Consider the following 16047-nt stretch of genomic DNA (forward strand, 5'->3'; position numbering starts at 1 on the left):
CCCTCTCCCTCCCTCTCCCCCTCTCCTTTTCTCTCTTTTTCTCTCTCTCCCCCCTGTCTCTCCCCCTCTCTCCTTCTCTCCCTCCATCTATCTCTCCCTCTCTCTAAAATCAATAAAATATATATATATAAATAAAATTAATGTTATAAAAGGCTGAATTGTTGACATACAGTTTTACAAATAATTTTGTGTATCTTCTGCATTGAGTAATTGAGATGCCTGACTCATGTACTTAGCAGTGGTAAATATTCAGATTGGTTAGTGCTGGTGAAATTTATCTTTCAAAGAACATTACAGAAAAGTCAGTATGTGTCAAATAGGCATTCCTTGGTGACTCACATGTAAAGACATGACCAGTCTCTGCTAGGGATTTTTTATTTTGCACTTCAAAAAGAACAAAGGATTTTTGTGTTTGGGGCTTTTTCTTTTTGTTGTTTTCTTCCCTGGAATTTGGGCTTTAGAATATAGATTTAAATTTAAAGTCACAATATAGCGATTAAGTTTATTGATTATTTAAAGCAGTTGGTTTAAGAACTGATTAAATATGCAAGGTAGAAAAAATACACAGTTTATAGAAAAATGTGAAAAAAAATAAATACAACCTACATTGTGGATGTCTGCTTTATTATGTATCTGTTGAAGTGAACACTCCCAGGATATTCTATAAACAGCTGCACCAGGAAAATTAGGGAAGCGATTGCTGTTATTAGTTTGACTGGCAGTTAATGGATAGCCTAAACAGTGAACACTAGTTTGTTCCATATAATTTAGCACCATCTTCTCCAGTCTTTAGATAAAGCATGTAATTAGAACTGCATTGCTGGCTGTGAATTCATTTAACATTTTGCACTATATTAGAATTTGATTTTTAAATGAAATTTACTTGGTCATGAGTGTATTAAAATTTCAAACATCTTAAAAGAGATTGATAAGATTTGGTCTTTCATATGCTGATTGGAAAATGTAAAAATTTTTGATTAGTAAATAAATATGCTATATATAGCAAGTATTCCCAGTAACTAGCATTTCATCAGATAATATCTAATATTTTTTTTAAATGTGTTCCTTGGTGGATTTCTTCTATTAACATTTGTTTTACATCTTTTTGCTAGGACAGATCTTTACTAAAATGATGAAGTATGAAAATCAGGATGGATAAAAATAGTTCAGATTGCCTTAGACCTAATGGAAATAAATAATTGTAATGAGATCATGCAAATTAACTAATAACATACTTATGGGTGGTACATTATAATACAATTGCTTTTGATTTATTAACATACAGAGTAAAAGTATTATTTGCATTTTGGCTGGAAGAAGTAATTTCCTTAAAAATTACATTGTTATGCAGTAGTTAACACTATCAAAAGCTTTCTTTAATGATTTTTCTGCCTTCATGCATCTCATGTTTTCAGAGATTTTGTGTCACACAAATTTTTCTTTTTAAAAATAACTTTATTGAGATATTATGCCAGTCAGAGAAAGATAAGCATCACATGATCTCACTCATTTGTGGAATATAATGAACAACATAAACTGATGAACAAAAACAGATCCAGAGACAGAAACATCGATCAGACCATCAAACCTCGGAGGGAAGGTAGGGGAGTGTGGGGGTAAGGGGGAGAGATCAACCAAAGGACTTGTATGCATGCATATAAACCTAACCAATGGACACAGACAACAGGGGGGTGAGGGCTTGAGAGGGGGAGATGGGGGAGGGGTAATGGGGAAATAAGGATACATATGTAACACCTTAATCAATAAAGAAATTTAAAAAAAATTATTTTAAAGTATACAATTCAATAATTTTTAGTATATTCATAGAGTTGCACAACTCTCACACATTGATTTCAAGACATTTTTGTCACCCCAAAGAGAAAGGCCATACCCATTAGCAGTCGGTCCCAATACCTCTTTGCCCTTGACAACTCTTGGCAAACACTAATATATTTTCTATTTCCATGGTTTTGCCTATTCTGGAACCTTCATATAAATGGATTGTACATTATATGGCATTTTGTGACTGGCTTCTTCACTAGCACAATGCTGTCAAGCTTGATCCATGTTGTAGCATGTATCAGTATTTCATCCTTTTTATGATTAAACTAGTGGCCTGGCGCACGAAGATTCGTGCTAGAATGGGCTTTCTTTTCCCTGGCTGCCGGCACCACCTTTCCACTCTGGCCCAGCCCCTTTCTGCTCAGGCCCCGGAGCCGCTTCTTTCCGCTCCAGGAGCCGCCTCTTCCCACTCCAGCCCTACCTTCCCACGCTGCCTAGAGGCCCTGAGAGACCGGGGGTGGGGCAGAACGCCTGCATCTTGCCCCCGTCACTCGGTGCCTGTGTATGCAAATTAACTGCCATCTTTGTTGGGTTAATTTGCATATCACTCCTGATTGGCTGGTGGCGTAGCAGAGGTACGGTCAATTTACATGTTTGTCTATTATTAGATAAGATAACATTAGATGTATATATACCATGCTTGGTTACTTATCAGTTGATGGGCATTTGACTTGTTTACATTTTTGGCTATTATGAATAATGCTCCTATGAACATTCATGTGCACATTTTTGTGTGGACATATGTTTTCAGTTCTCTAGGGTATATACTGAGAAGTGGAAATGCTAGGTCATATGGTAGTTCTATATTTAACATTTTGAGGAACTGTTAAACTATTTGGCTGCACCATTTTGCATTCCTGCTAGCAATTTCTCCATGTCCTCACCTATACTCATTTAATACCTTTGCATTATATCTATCCTAGTGGGTATGAAGTGATATCTCATTGCGGTTTTGAGTTGCATTTCCCTGGTGACTAATGATGGTGAGCATATTTTTCTGTACTAATTGGCTATTTCTATATCTTCTTGGAGAAATTTCTATTTAGATACTTTTCTCATTTTTAAATTGAGTTATGAGATAATCTTTTTAAAAATATATTTTTATTGATTTCAGAGAGAGGAAGGGAGAGGGAGAGAGAGAGATAGAAACATCAATAATGAGAGAGAATCATTGATTGGCTGCCTCCTGCATGCCTCGAGCCCACAACCTGGGCGTGTGCCCTTGATCAGAATCGAACCTGGGACCCTTCAGTCCGCAGACCGACGCTCTATCCACTGAGCCAGACTAGACCGGGTAGGGCCAAACTCATGAGCTTTAGAGACATTCTGCCTGAGTATCACTCCTGGCTCAACACTTCTTAACTGAGTCACTCTGGCCAAGTTAACCTCTTTAAGGCTGCTTGGTTTCATAGCCTAATAACTAGAAATAATTCTGCCTATTGTCAGATTGTTATGTGAGGTAAACATGTAAAGTGAACAGTGTCTAGTACTAGTAAGTGCTCAATAAATGTGAGCTGCTATCAGTGCTATTATTTCTTAGAAGGCTCTTGTAGGGATTAAGTGCTTAGCCAAGTGTAAAGTGCTTCGCGAAAATGCCTAGCACAGGTAATGAGAGCTTGACAATTGTTAGCCAAAAGATAGGCCCAAAACATTAAATCAGCAAAAAGAGTCAGTGAAGTAGAAAAACCCGAGTGTGAAGTCATGGAAGCCAGTGGAGAGATTGTCAAGAACAATGGAGTTAATGCTACTGAATTCTTCAGAGAGATCTGAAAATAATCCACTGGGTTTGGGAATGGAGATGTAATTGACTCTGTGAAAACCAGTTAGTGGGCCCAGGCTGGGGAACTCCGCTCCTCCCGCTGCCAAGTGCACGAATTTCGTGCACTGGGCCTCTAGTATTACTATAATAAAAAATAGAATTTGTTTATACTTTTTGAAAAAATTGATAATCTTAATCTATAAAGAAATATTTGTAAGAAATCTTATAAATTGCAAAATGTAATAGCTTTTTATCATTTTAATGCCACAAACATAAGGAAACAAATTTAGCCTTTCCTAGTGTTCAAATGAATGTAAATTAGAAGAAGTGACAGCATTTTTCAGTTGTTAAATTGTTTCACATATAGGCACTTTTATCCTCTGTTGTTGCCTTATAAATTTATAATGACTTTTCTGGAGGGCAGTTTGACAGTAGTATATCAAGTACCTTTAAACCTGTAATTTAGGTTTAGAAATCTGTCCTGTGTAATGTATAATGAGTTTATTTACCAAAACATTATTTATTACTATAAAGAATAAAATCCACTTAAGTAAATTAATTATGGTTCCTCTGTCAAAGGGACTATTTTCCATTAAAAATTACAGTTTTGAGTATACCTGAAACCTGTATAATTTTATTAACCAATGTCACCCCAATAAGTTCAATTTAAAAAACATTAAAAATATAAATTGGATATGCTAAAAAAATATGGTTTTTAAAAAATGTATGGGTGTGAGAGATGTCAACAGCAGATTATTTTCTACAATGAACATTTATCTTTTATTACTAAAAAAATCAGAAAGTTGAAAAGTAGAGATAATGGAAACTTGATTTTGAGGAGGTTGGCTCTGAAAGGGAGATAGAAAACTGAGAAAGTAAAGCAGTGTAAAGAGAAAAAAAAATTAGGAGAATTTTGAGGATGTTTATAGGCTTCAGGAAAGAAACCAATAGAATTGTAAAGATTTAGATATCTTTGTGGCACGATATAGTTTCCTTTAGGACATTGTGAATGTTGAAAATAGTTTGGAGACCCTTATAAGTCTCAGACCCAGATAGTATTGCATTGCATAAAAATTTGTTCAGCTTATTTGGTTTTGACTATGCAAGAGGGAGAAAGAGAAAGAAGAATGGGAATGGGAGATGTCAGGAAAGATGGAGAGAAACTACCTTATGAACTATGAGGATGCTAATCATTGAGGTTTGCCTTTTGGAGAACTTTAGGTGGAATTTTATTGATGACATCAAATCATATAAATTCCTAAAATCCATTTCCTTGTCTTTTTCCCCTGGGTTGGAGTCATGGCTAATACTGTGTTCAACTAGACATTTAGTAATAATAATTTGTATTCATGAAGGTGATTACAGTTTTTAAAAGCAGTAAGCTTACTTTTTAATAAATGTTTTTTGCATTTAAGGGAGGAAAAGACTGAACAGTTGCTGGACTGCAAACAAGAACTTGAGCAAATGGAAATAGAACTAAAAAGGCTGCAGCAAGAGGTTTGTACCTGAAACTTTTATTACGTAGAACCACTAAGTAATTGCAAATTGATTTTTCTCCTTATAATTTATAATGTTTACCTTAATACTTTCTGAGGTTACTGAGACTTCAAGAGATCTGATTACTTTTTTTCAGTGTTTTTCTCTTCAAAAATGCCAGAGCCAAAACTAGAAATCATGGTCTGTGGACCTTTTTTTTTTTTTTTTTTCCTATATCGGTGCTGTTTAAACTTTGCTAAGATTCAAAGGAGCCTCAGAGGACTAGGGCAGTTCCAAGTTTCTCTTTTTTATGTAATTGGCTTCTGTGGCTTGGAAGCTGGAACAACTACACTATAAATTGTGGCTGCTAATGTATATCTCCCTAGGTCTCCACTCTCTGATGGTGCTTTATGTTATATAAGACAAGAATACCTTTAATTTTTCTTTCTTTTCCTATTAAATAAGATAAAACTTCTTACTTAAAAAATTTTTTTTTGCTAAAGCCTGTTTTCTTTGCATCTTGAACCAAGATTTGTTTAAGAATTCACTTCTTTTAATCACTCCATAATGTTTTGTTTTCATTGGTACGAATTGAAGTAAAGCTAGACAATTTTCTTTCCCTTACCTCCCCTGCATTTTAACTTCAGGGAATACTGCACTTGCAGGATCATAAACTGGGACCTTTTTATTCTCTTTGTTTTTTTTATTTTTTGACCTTTCAGATCTGTGAGATTGGACATGGTAATCTTTATTTCTAGATATGCTGTGGCTGCTCTTCCACGTCTTGTAGCAGTGTTTTTTTCTATCAGTGTTACCTCCAAAACAGTGGTTCTCAATCTTTTTGGTCTCAAGACTTCCTTCCACTCTTAAAAATTAGTGAGGATTATATCTACTGGTATTTACTATATTAGAAATAAAAACTAAGAATTTTAAAAAATATTTATTAATTCATTTTAAAAACCATCCTATATAATACGTTAAGTGTCCAGTCATCCAGTCGTTTAACCAATCAAAGCGTAATATGCTAATGATATGCTAAGGCCACTCAACCACTCACTATGACATGCACTGACCACCAGGGGGCAGATGCTCCGACTGGTAGGTTAGCTTGCTGCTGGGGTCCGGCCAATCGGAACTGCGGGAGACGGGCCAGACACGCCCTGGGGCCCTCCCTGGCTGGCCAACCTCCTGGGTCTCTCCCCAGCCCTGATTGTGCACTAGTGGGGTCCCTCAGCCTGGCCTGCACCCTCTCGCAACCCAGGACCCCTTGGGATGTCGGAGAGCCGGTTTGGGCCCAATCCCGCAGGCCAGGCCAAGGGACCCCACTGGTGCAGGAATTTGTGCACCCGGCCTCTGGTGTTAAAGTTTAAAGTATAAAGTTAATATTGTAAGTAAATATTATTTTACAAAACAAAAACTATAATGTACTCTTACATTTTTGCAAATCTCTTTAATGCCTGCCTTAATTGAAGACTACTAGATTCTCGAATCTATTTCTGAATTTATTCAGTTAAGATACTACATGCCATGTAGCTTCAGAAAACTCTTCTGTGCCCTCATGAGAGAATGAGAGTGAAAATGAGAAATACTGTATTAGGATTATTTTGAAAATAGTTTTGACCTCATGAACTCCCTGAAAGGGTTTCAGGAAACCACAGAAGTCCTTGTATCACACTTTAATAACTAGTGTTCTAAAGGATTAAGGATTATGAGAAGGCTTTTTTGAATTTTAATATTTGTCTCAAATGGCATTAAGATATGCATTAAACATATGCACTAATCATTTTACTTGGAAGCATTAAAAAACCAGCAGGATTTTAGTATCTTACAGTATATCTGAATAGAACCATTATTTCTCTAAAGTAACTAATGATCAACTTTAATAATACAGTTTGGCTCTTTTTTGTGTTCCCTATTCTGTATTTTAAAGTTAACTTTCTTTTAATCTTAAATTAATTGCAAATGGTTATGTTAGGTAAAGGTTAACTTATTTTAAAACATCCTGAATAATTTTTACATACCAGATTTTTTAGAGTGGAAGGGAGGTAAGGTGGGAGAGGGGGGAAAAGGGGGACAGAAAGAAAGAGATAGAGAGAGAGAGAGACAGAGACAGACAGACATGGATGTGAAAAAGACACATCGAATGGTTGCCTCCCGCACACACCCCAACCGGGGCCAGAGATTGAGCCTACAACCCAGGTATGTGCCCTTGACTGGGAATTGAACCCAAGGCCCTTTGATGCATAGGCCCAGGCTCTAACCCAGCCGTGGGCAAACTACGGCCTGCGGGCCAGATCCGGCTGTTCTATCTGGTTCTCTTGCTCTCCCCTCCGCTCCTTTACTTTGAATTTATATTAGTTCACACAAACACTCCATCCATGCTTTTGTTCCGGCCCTCCGGTCCAGTTTAAGAACCCATTGTGGCCCTCGAGTCAAAAAGTTTGCCCACCCCTGCTAACCACTTTGTCACACTGGCCAGGGCTATATCTCCCCATTTTAAAAAATAACTTAATGGAGGTATAATTTACATACCACAAATTCACACTTCTAAAGTATATAATGTATTGATTTTTTAGTAGATTCATCAAGTTGTGCGACCAAGGAAATAGAAAATAATATTTAAAATATTAATATTTATTTATGTTTAGAACATGAATTTGCTTTCGGATGCTCGCTCTGCAAGAATGTACCGAGATGAATTAGATGCACTTCGAGAGAAGGCAATCAGAGTTGATAAGCTTGAAAGTGAAGTCAGCAGATATAAAGAAAGGCTACATGATATTGAGTTTTATAAAGCAAGAGTTGAGGTATGTTGCATAATTTAAACCATTCACAATTTATTTCTTTAAAAAGTGTTATGATTTTCAAAATTCAATGAAAATGCACTTAATAAATGGAGTTGAAATGTTTAGCAAACTATAAATACATTTAGATGTTTATTTTATGATAGATCAGCATATTGCTTAGAATTTTAAAAAGGGATATTTGGACATTATTAATTTTATTCAAGTCTTTGGGGCTCTTCTTTCATCCCTTTATTTAACATTATAGGTAGAGCAGATTTTTGGTCCTTACCTCACAGTCAAAATCAAGTGTTTCTCTGTACTAATTTTAAACTTGTTTCTAGGAGTGAAAACAGACATATTGCTGACCCAACTCAGAATGCTAAATTAGGATCAACAAAGTCACTTGTGTGTGCACACCTGCTCATACACTCTCTCAACAAATAATATAAACAAATTAGAAGAAACGTTTTTCCATACTTAATGGTTATTGTACTATGTTGCATGAAGTTGAGTTTTACATTGACAGCAAAAAATTGATAATCTTTGCATCTGCATCATTTTTTCCTTTCTTAGTTAATTTCTTCATTGTCTGCAAACAGTGGAGATCTTGGTCATGTTTATTATGGGGATAAGAAGGAAGGAGTATGCAAAAATTAAGAAGTGAAAACATTATAAGAAAACATAGAACATTTGAGCCTGAAAGTTATCAAAAATAGACCAAATAGACTATTAAGATAAGGTACATATTAATTCTTTGCCAATTTTTTAAACAAGTATATGGCACTGTTAAAGGATCCTTATAGATGCCACTGTTTTAATATACTTTCTCTTGAAGTTAGCTTATAAATTACAGGCATAAAGCTTAGCAAGATAGATTTGTGACCATATGTCTTCAAAACAGATGTAGGGATTTAAAACATGTTCTCAAGATGCGTATGTAAAATATTTATTAATAGAGCCTTCATTTATGATTTATGTGAGTATTAGTTCAAAGTCTTGGAATTTTACTCAAAAACCCCGAAACCTTCACTTCTAAGTTACAGTTTAAGTGGAGAGAATTCTTTAAATCTATTTCAGCAAATAAATTAAGTTCTAATTCTATGGAGATTTATATCTTAAATATCTGCAAGACTCTATACTTAGTTTTTTTTCCTTGTGATTAAGGGATTTAAATGTACCCTCACAATTTATGTGAAATTATAATAGTACTACTCATTCTAATAGAAGTACTGAGTGTTTTGTTTGCATAATGGCTTAAATTTTTTTTGGGGGGGGGGGAACTAAAGCCAAGAAAATATCAACTGTGTTTTTATTACTTAGTAGCTTTACTCTTGCACAGAACTGTTAAGAAAAAACAGATTAATGTCTTTTTTAAATAAGTTTTTATTGATTTTTTTTTTTAGAGGAAGGGAGAGGGAGAGAGAGAGAGAAACATCGATAAGACAGAAACATCAATTGACTGCCTCCTGCATGCTCCCCATGAGGGGTCAAGCCTGAAACCTTGGTATGTGCCTTGACTGGGAATAGAATTGGCAACCTCTTATGCATGGGTCGATGCTCAACCACTTGAGCCACTCTGGCCAGACAGATTAATGCCTTATTTTGCAACCAAGAATTTTTATGTTTCAGACTTTGAAAAATTAACAGATATTAACATGTTTGTGATAAAGCCTATTTGAAATGTTTATAGGAATTAAAAGAAGACAATCAAGTTTTACTAGAAACAAAAACCATGTTGGAAGACCAATTAGAAGGAACTCGAGCTCGTTCTGATAAATTACATGAATTAGAAAAAGAGAATTTACAACTAAAGGCTAAACTGCATGATATGGAAATGGTAAGTATTGTAAGGTGGATCAATTACATGGCCTCTAAGGAAGCATTCTAAGAGTCATCTGACTTCCCTATAATGGCAAAGGATGGTAGTGTCCCAGATGCTTTAACAAAGAAGAGACGAGCTAAATAAATTCAGTGCTTGCAATTTTGTAGGACGTGGGAGTAGTGGAAATTTCTGCTTTTGTTATAGAGGGGTGTTACTGATTTTGCCTTGTATTTAAAAAAAAAAAACTCTAATAAGCTATTTTGTAAAATGCCTTTAAAATACAGAAATAAAACTATTTAGCATTGAGTCAGAATCTCTTGTTATATTACTAAATTAATATATTGACTATGAAGAAATTTTTTCCGTGTCCCCAAAGTTCACTTTAAAAGGATATCAGACACCTGGTCAGTATAATGACCAATTGTGGTTATAATAACTGGTTATTGCCTTTAAACTGTGAAAATTTTAAGTGACTCAAAATTTATCTTCATTATTTAGTTTAAGTAATAAAATATGAGCTTGAGGTTGTACTGTTTCTTAGCTTTCTTTTCTCTACCTACTCCCTGCCAACAAAAAGGAACGCGATATGGATAGAAAAAAGATTGAAGAATTAATGGAAGAAAATATGACTTTGGAAATGGCACAGAAACAAAGTATGGATGAATCATTACATCTTGGCTGGGAATTAGAACAAATATCCAGAACTAGTGAACTTTCGGAAGGTATTCCCAATATTGTTTTACTTAAATGGATTGGTGAATAAATAAAGTTGAATTTATGCTTACATTTCTGGATATTTCATTGCAGTTATTTTACCTAGCTGGAGATGTCTCAGCAGGCCAACTGCCCCTAGCTATGATTTCACAGAGCAATATGTTATTTCCACATTGCTGGGTCTGATTATCTTTGCATGTCTTACAACAAAACTTTTTTTGAGTGCAGTCACAGATTTGATCAGTTGTTTAGGCATTATTTTATGTTAGTATCATAAGAAACTAGAATAGCAATTTATTAATTTATTTTGAGAAGTATAGCCATCTACTAAATAGAACACAAAAGTCATATTAACTGCCCAGCTATATTTTTACTATATTCAAACCTAAATAGGAAGTCAAAATTAGTGGGAAGAGTTTTAGGTGAATATGTAGTCAGAATAGAACAAGTTACGGATCTCCATGGCTATGTTCATCAGTATATGAGAATTATTATCTCCATTTTAGGATTATACCTACCAACCAGTCTAGCCCCAGTTATACCCCAGAGTTAATGAAAGACACTCCCTGCCCCCAGATAAATTTTTAACTCTTGACTCTTTTTTTTTAAGCTCCACTATTGACTTGTCTTCTGTCTTAAAACTGGGCATATACTATACAATAAAGTTGTTTGGGTTATAGCTGTGATTATGCTAATACTGATATACTTTCTTGAAATTACACTCAGGTCCCATTTATTTGAATTAAAAAGGTTCCATAACTCCTCACTTACCCAATATTAGATTCTTCCACCTGCTTTCCTTCCTTCAGCAGGTATTTATTAAGCACCTACCATGTGTAAATACTATACCAGGCCCTGAGGATATGGTGGTGGTGTGGTAGACGTAAAGTCTGAAGACGGTTTATAGTCTGGCTCTTGCAGAATAATTACTTCTACACATGTCTCCTATTTGTTACCATCAGACTTTTTCTAGTTTTACACTTGAGAACCTAATTGCAAATTCTAGGACCCTAGGTAAATTCCCTACATAGTAAGTGATGATATTTATCCAGTGGGTTTGCTAAGATGTAACTTAAAATATTTATGGAACTTCTTTTATTGTATTCCTTGTGAATTGAGTTACAAAGAAAGCAATTCAGACTTAACTGTCTTCTACTTCGAAAGTAGTTAAAATTACACTGTTAAGAGTTCCATCTGTTAAGTGAGGACAATAATAGTAAGTACCTTTAAGGGTTGTTGTGAGGATTGAATTTCTTAATACCTAAAAAAAATGTGCCGGGTATATAGTAAGCATTTGAATGTTAATCATTATGATGATGATCATTATATCAGTAGTTTTGCAATTCTTAGCTGGGGTCACATACCTGAATATTTGTTTTAATGTGGTGTCATTTTTGTTTGTTTGTTTTTTAAATATACAAGGGCTTTTCTTTCTAGGAAATTTGTAGAATATGGAAAAATATAAAGGAGGAAATCAAAGTCACTAATGATTTCTTAAATCATTTTCACATTTGAAAAAACTTTCTTCTGAATTTTTGTACACAGACATAGGATTTTAGACATCAGTTTAATGTGTATGCACAATTCGGATTCCTTTTTGCACCTAAGACTATAATGCAGGCATTCTTTAATATTGTTAAAAATGTGTTGTAAGCATTCGTTTCAATTCTCATAGTCTGACTTGAAGCTTCTTTGAAGTACATTCATAGTATTCATGGTATTCAAAGTATTATTGAGGTATATCATGTATTTTAGCCTAATTTTTTTTAATTTAAATTGTTTAAAGTAGTACATAAGTCTCCTTTTTCCCCCATTGACCTCTCCCTGGCCGCCCCCACCCCCCAGCATATGCCCTCATCCCCCTACTATCTGTGTCCATTGGTTATGCTCATATGCATGCATACAAGTCCTTTGGTTGATCTCTTACTCCTTCACCCCCTGCATTCCCCCATAGGTTGGACAGTCTGTTCGATGCTTCTATGACTCTGGTTTTATTTTTGTTCATCAGTTTATGTTGTTCATTATATTCCACAAATGAGTGAGATCATGTGATATTTATCTTTCTCCGACTGGCTTATTTCACTTAGCATAATGCTCTCCAGGTCCATCCATGCTGTTGCAAATGGTAAGAATTCTTTCTTTTTAACAGCAGCATAGTACTCCATTGTGTAGATGTACCACAGTTTTCTAATCCACTCATCTGCTGATGGGCACTTAGGCTGTTTCCAAATCTTAGCTATTGTAAATTGTGCTGCTATGAACATAGGGGTGCATATATCCTTTCTGATTAGTGTTTCTGTTTTCTTGGGATATATTCCTAGAAGTGGGATCACTGGTTCAAATGGGAGTTCCATTTTTAGTTTTTTTAGGAAATGCCATACTGTTTCCCACAGTGGCTACACCAGTCTGCATTCCCACCAGCAGTGCAAGAGGGTTCCTTTTTCTCCACATCCTTGCCAGCACTTGTCAATTGTTGATTTGTTGATGGTTGCCATTCTGACAGGTGTGAGATGGTACCTCATTGTTGTTTTGATTTGCATCTCTCGGATGATTAGGGACTTTGAGCATGTTTTCATATGTCTCTCAGCCTTCTGTATGTCCTCTTTCGAAAAGTGTCTATTTAGGTCCTTCGCCCATTTTTTTATTGGGTTTTTTATCTTCCTTTTGTTAAGTTGTATGAGTTCCCTATAAATATTGGAGATTAAACCCTTATCGGAGATAACATTGGCAAATATGTTCTCCCAAGAAGTGGGCTTTCTTGTTGTTTTGTTGATGGTTTCTTTCGCTGTGCAGAAGCTTTTTATTTTGATGTAGTCCCATTTGTTTATTTCCTCCTTAGTTTCCATTGCCCTAGGAGTTGTATTGGTCAAGATATTGCTACAACAAATGCCTGCTATTTTGCTGCCTATGGCTTCTTCTAGGATTTTTATGGTTTCCCATCTTATGTTTAAGTCCTTTATCCATTTTGAGATTATTTTTGTGTATGGTGTAAGTTGGTGGTCTAGTTTCATTTTTTTTTTGCATGTATCTGTCCAATTTTCCCAACACCATTTATTGAAGAGACTGTCTTGACTCCATTGTATGTTCATGCCTCCTGTGTCAAATATTAATTGAGCATAATGGCTTGGGTCGATCTCTGGGTTCTCTCTTCTGTTCCATTGGTCTGTATATCTGTTCTTGTGCCAGTATCAGGCAGTTGTGAGAACAGTGGCTGTGACCTAGCATAATCTTGTTAATTTGAAATGCATAACTATAAGTCATTAACTAGAGTTTTACTAGAGAAGAGGTGGACAACTTATGGAATTTAAAAAGTCAATGACTATCTAGTATACCAGCTTTTAATAAAAGGTTAACAATAGGTGACTGGAAATAAGAATTCTTTACTTAAAATCTGGGGGACGCCCTAACTGGTTTGACTCAGTGGATAAAGTGTCAGCCTGCGGACTGAAGGGTCCCGGGTTCGATTCTGGTCAAGGGCGTATGCCTGGTTGCGGACTCGATCCCCAGTACAGGGAGTGCAGGAGGCAGCCAATCAATGATTCTCTCTCATCATTGATGTTTCTATCTTTCTCTCCCTCTCCTTTGCTCTCTGAATCAATAAAAATATAAATAAATAAAATCTGGGGGATATTTTACCATACCTAATTTTGTATAGAATGTATGCTTGTGAGGATGTGTGTGTGTGTGTGTGTGTGTGTGTGTGTGTGTGTTTATTTATTTATTTGCTTTTCTATGATGGAGAATTTCAAACATACATAAAAGTTGGCAGACCTAGAAATGCCCTTCCATACTTCTACCCATTGCCCTTCCTAAAATTTAGGATTTCAAAATAAATTCTAGGCATTATATTTCATTTGTAAATCCTGATATTTTTATATCATCAAAATATTCAATGCGTCTGCTATAAGTTTATTAAAACATAATTCTTTGTGGCTTCCTGGAGAGTATCATTTACAGAATTAGAAACTGAGTTTTCTTATTTTAAAACATGTAATGCTGTAATCTACTTAGAAAGATGATTTTCCTTGACAAAATGGAATAGATGTTGCTCTTTACACTTAGTGTAATAGGGATTCTTTAGAGAAAGACTTTTTCAAGGTGGAACCAGTGTATACTGTCTTGCCTTTTTCAGAATCAGCTGAGGATTTCCTCCCCTTAAACTGTCTTTCTTTAATTTTTTGAAAGTGTGGCATGGGATATGCTTTATACTTCTTGTTTGAACCACACATGACTATAGATACACAGGGCCATAACTATTTGTACACGTAACCTAAGACTCATTGAAGTTAAAGTGGCTTGATTTTATCAGGTCATTAATTTCTCATGGCACTAGAACTGGAACTCTAGTCTCTTTGGTCTAAATTTTGTGAACACCCCCCCCCCAATGGAATGCTTAAGGATGCATTAACTTTAGGATTTACCTGTCTTTTATCTATCTGTTTTTATCATTATGTCTATCTTGTATAACTTTATAAATTTTTTACATAGTTAAGGACCAAGTGATGTACTGCATATACACTCAACATTTTAAATAGTAAAGAGTAAATATAGGTTTACCAATGACTTATTTTTCAATATTATAGCACCACAGAAATCTTTGGGCCATGAGGTGAATGAGTTAACATCAAGTAGGTTACTGAAGTTGGAGATGGAAAACCAGAGTTTGACAAAAACTGTAGAAGAGCTTCGAAGTACTATGGATTCTGCAGAAGGAAACGCTTCCAAAATCCTGAAAATTGAAAAAGAAAATCAAATACTAAGTAAAAAGGTAAATAAAAATGAATGTTTGATTTTAAAAAAATGTATGTAAAATTATAAATAAATAGCACTGTAGTAAAACATTTTCCAGTTTTTAATGTGCCCTCAATTATTATTTTAACATATGAAATTTTTAACATTTATAAATGTAAAGTAAATGAACTATACTTGTTTTTTTAATGTGTTTTACTGTAGGCCTAGTCAGGTTCAAATTGAGTTTTTAGTAACTATTCATAAGGAGTATGTACATATGTCAGTCAGGAGGCACATGTCTGGTTGTCGGTCTTTTTGTGATATTGTCATGGAAAATCATTTGCTTGGATCCCTTATTCAGAGATTGCAAAATCCTGGTTTTCTAATTATATTATCCCTTCCTAACGTGGTAGATAGGGTAATACAAAGGAAAATTTTGTTTTAAAAGCTACTGGTTTAAAGAAAACACTATTGGTTATTTTGAGGAACAGCCTGTGTACTACCCTTTACCTCTTTGCACACAATATGCTACAATTGCCTAATCCACAGCTTCCAACTACACGGTAACATTTATTCTAGTCCAGTGGTCGGCAAACTCATTAGTCAACAGAGCGAGCCGCGGTTTGCCGACCACTGGCCTATGGGAAAAGCAGGATGAATGTTTGACCCTATCCTTTATTTTCCGGTTTCCTAATAATGAGTTGGTTTTCTCATATCCTCCTGAGATAATTGAGTGAGTTTGTTGTTTTAGTGTTATTATTAACTTGCGGATTTAAGAATATTTAAAGTGTTCCAATCCACTGCATTTATTTTTCTTCCTGTCCCAAGGAAGCTGCTTCCTGAATCCTTATGACACAGCCTTAGCACTCCTCGGGAGCTGCCTTGCTTTCTGCCATGACAAAATATTTTGGCACCTA

The 16047-nt window shown here is 35.3% G+C and overlaps 1 protein-coding gene across 15 annotated transcripts in view; it reads left to right on the forward strand.

Annotated features, from left to right (window-relative positions):
* CCDC88A (coiled-coil domain containing 88A) overlaps window positions 1-16047 on the forward strand; it is a gene marked incomplete at its 3' end in the record, with an annotated part of 112318 nt that overhangs the window by 49212 nt on the left and 47059 nt on the right. For 8 of the 15 annotated variants that reach the window (XM_080685786.1, XM_080685787.1, XM_080685789.1 and 5 more), the window contains exons 9-13: window positions 5017-5098; window positions 7726-7884; window positions 9554-9700; window positions 10263-10407; window positions 14983-15167. In XM_080685786.1, the coding sequence (XP_080541912.1) occupies window positions 5017-5098; window positions 7726-7884; window positions 9554-9700; window positions 10263-10407; window positions 14983-15167 (718 nt within the window). Of the gene's footprint in view, window positions 1-5016; window positions 5099-7725; window positions 7885-9553; window positions 9701-10226; window positions 10408-14982; window positions 15168-16047 lie in introns of all 15 variants that reach the window. The other 7 variants (XM_080685784.1, XM_080685785.1, XM_080685783.1 and 4 more) reach the window with 1 other exon arrangement.

This window comes from Plecotus auritus (assembly GCF_963455305.1).
Source record: "Plecotus auritus genome assembly, chromosome: 8".
Classification (NCBI taxonomy): domain Eukaryota; kingdom Metazoa; phylum Chordata; class Mammalia; order Chiroptera; family Vespertilionidae; genus Plecotus; species Plecotus auritus.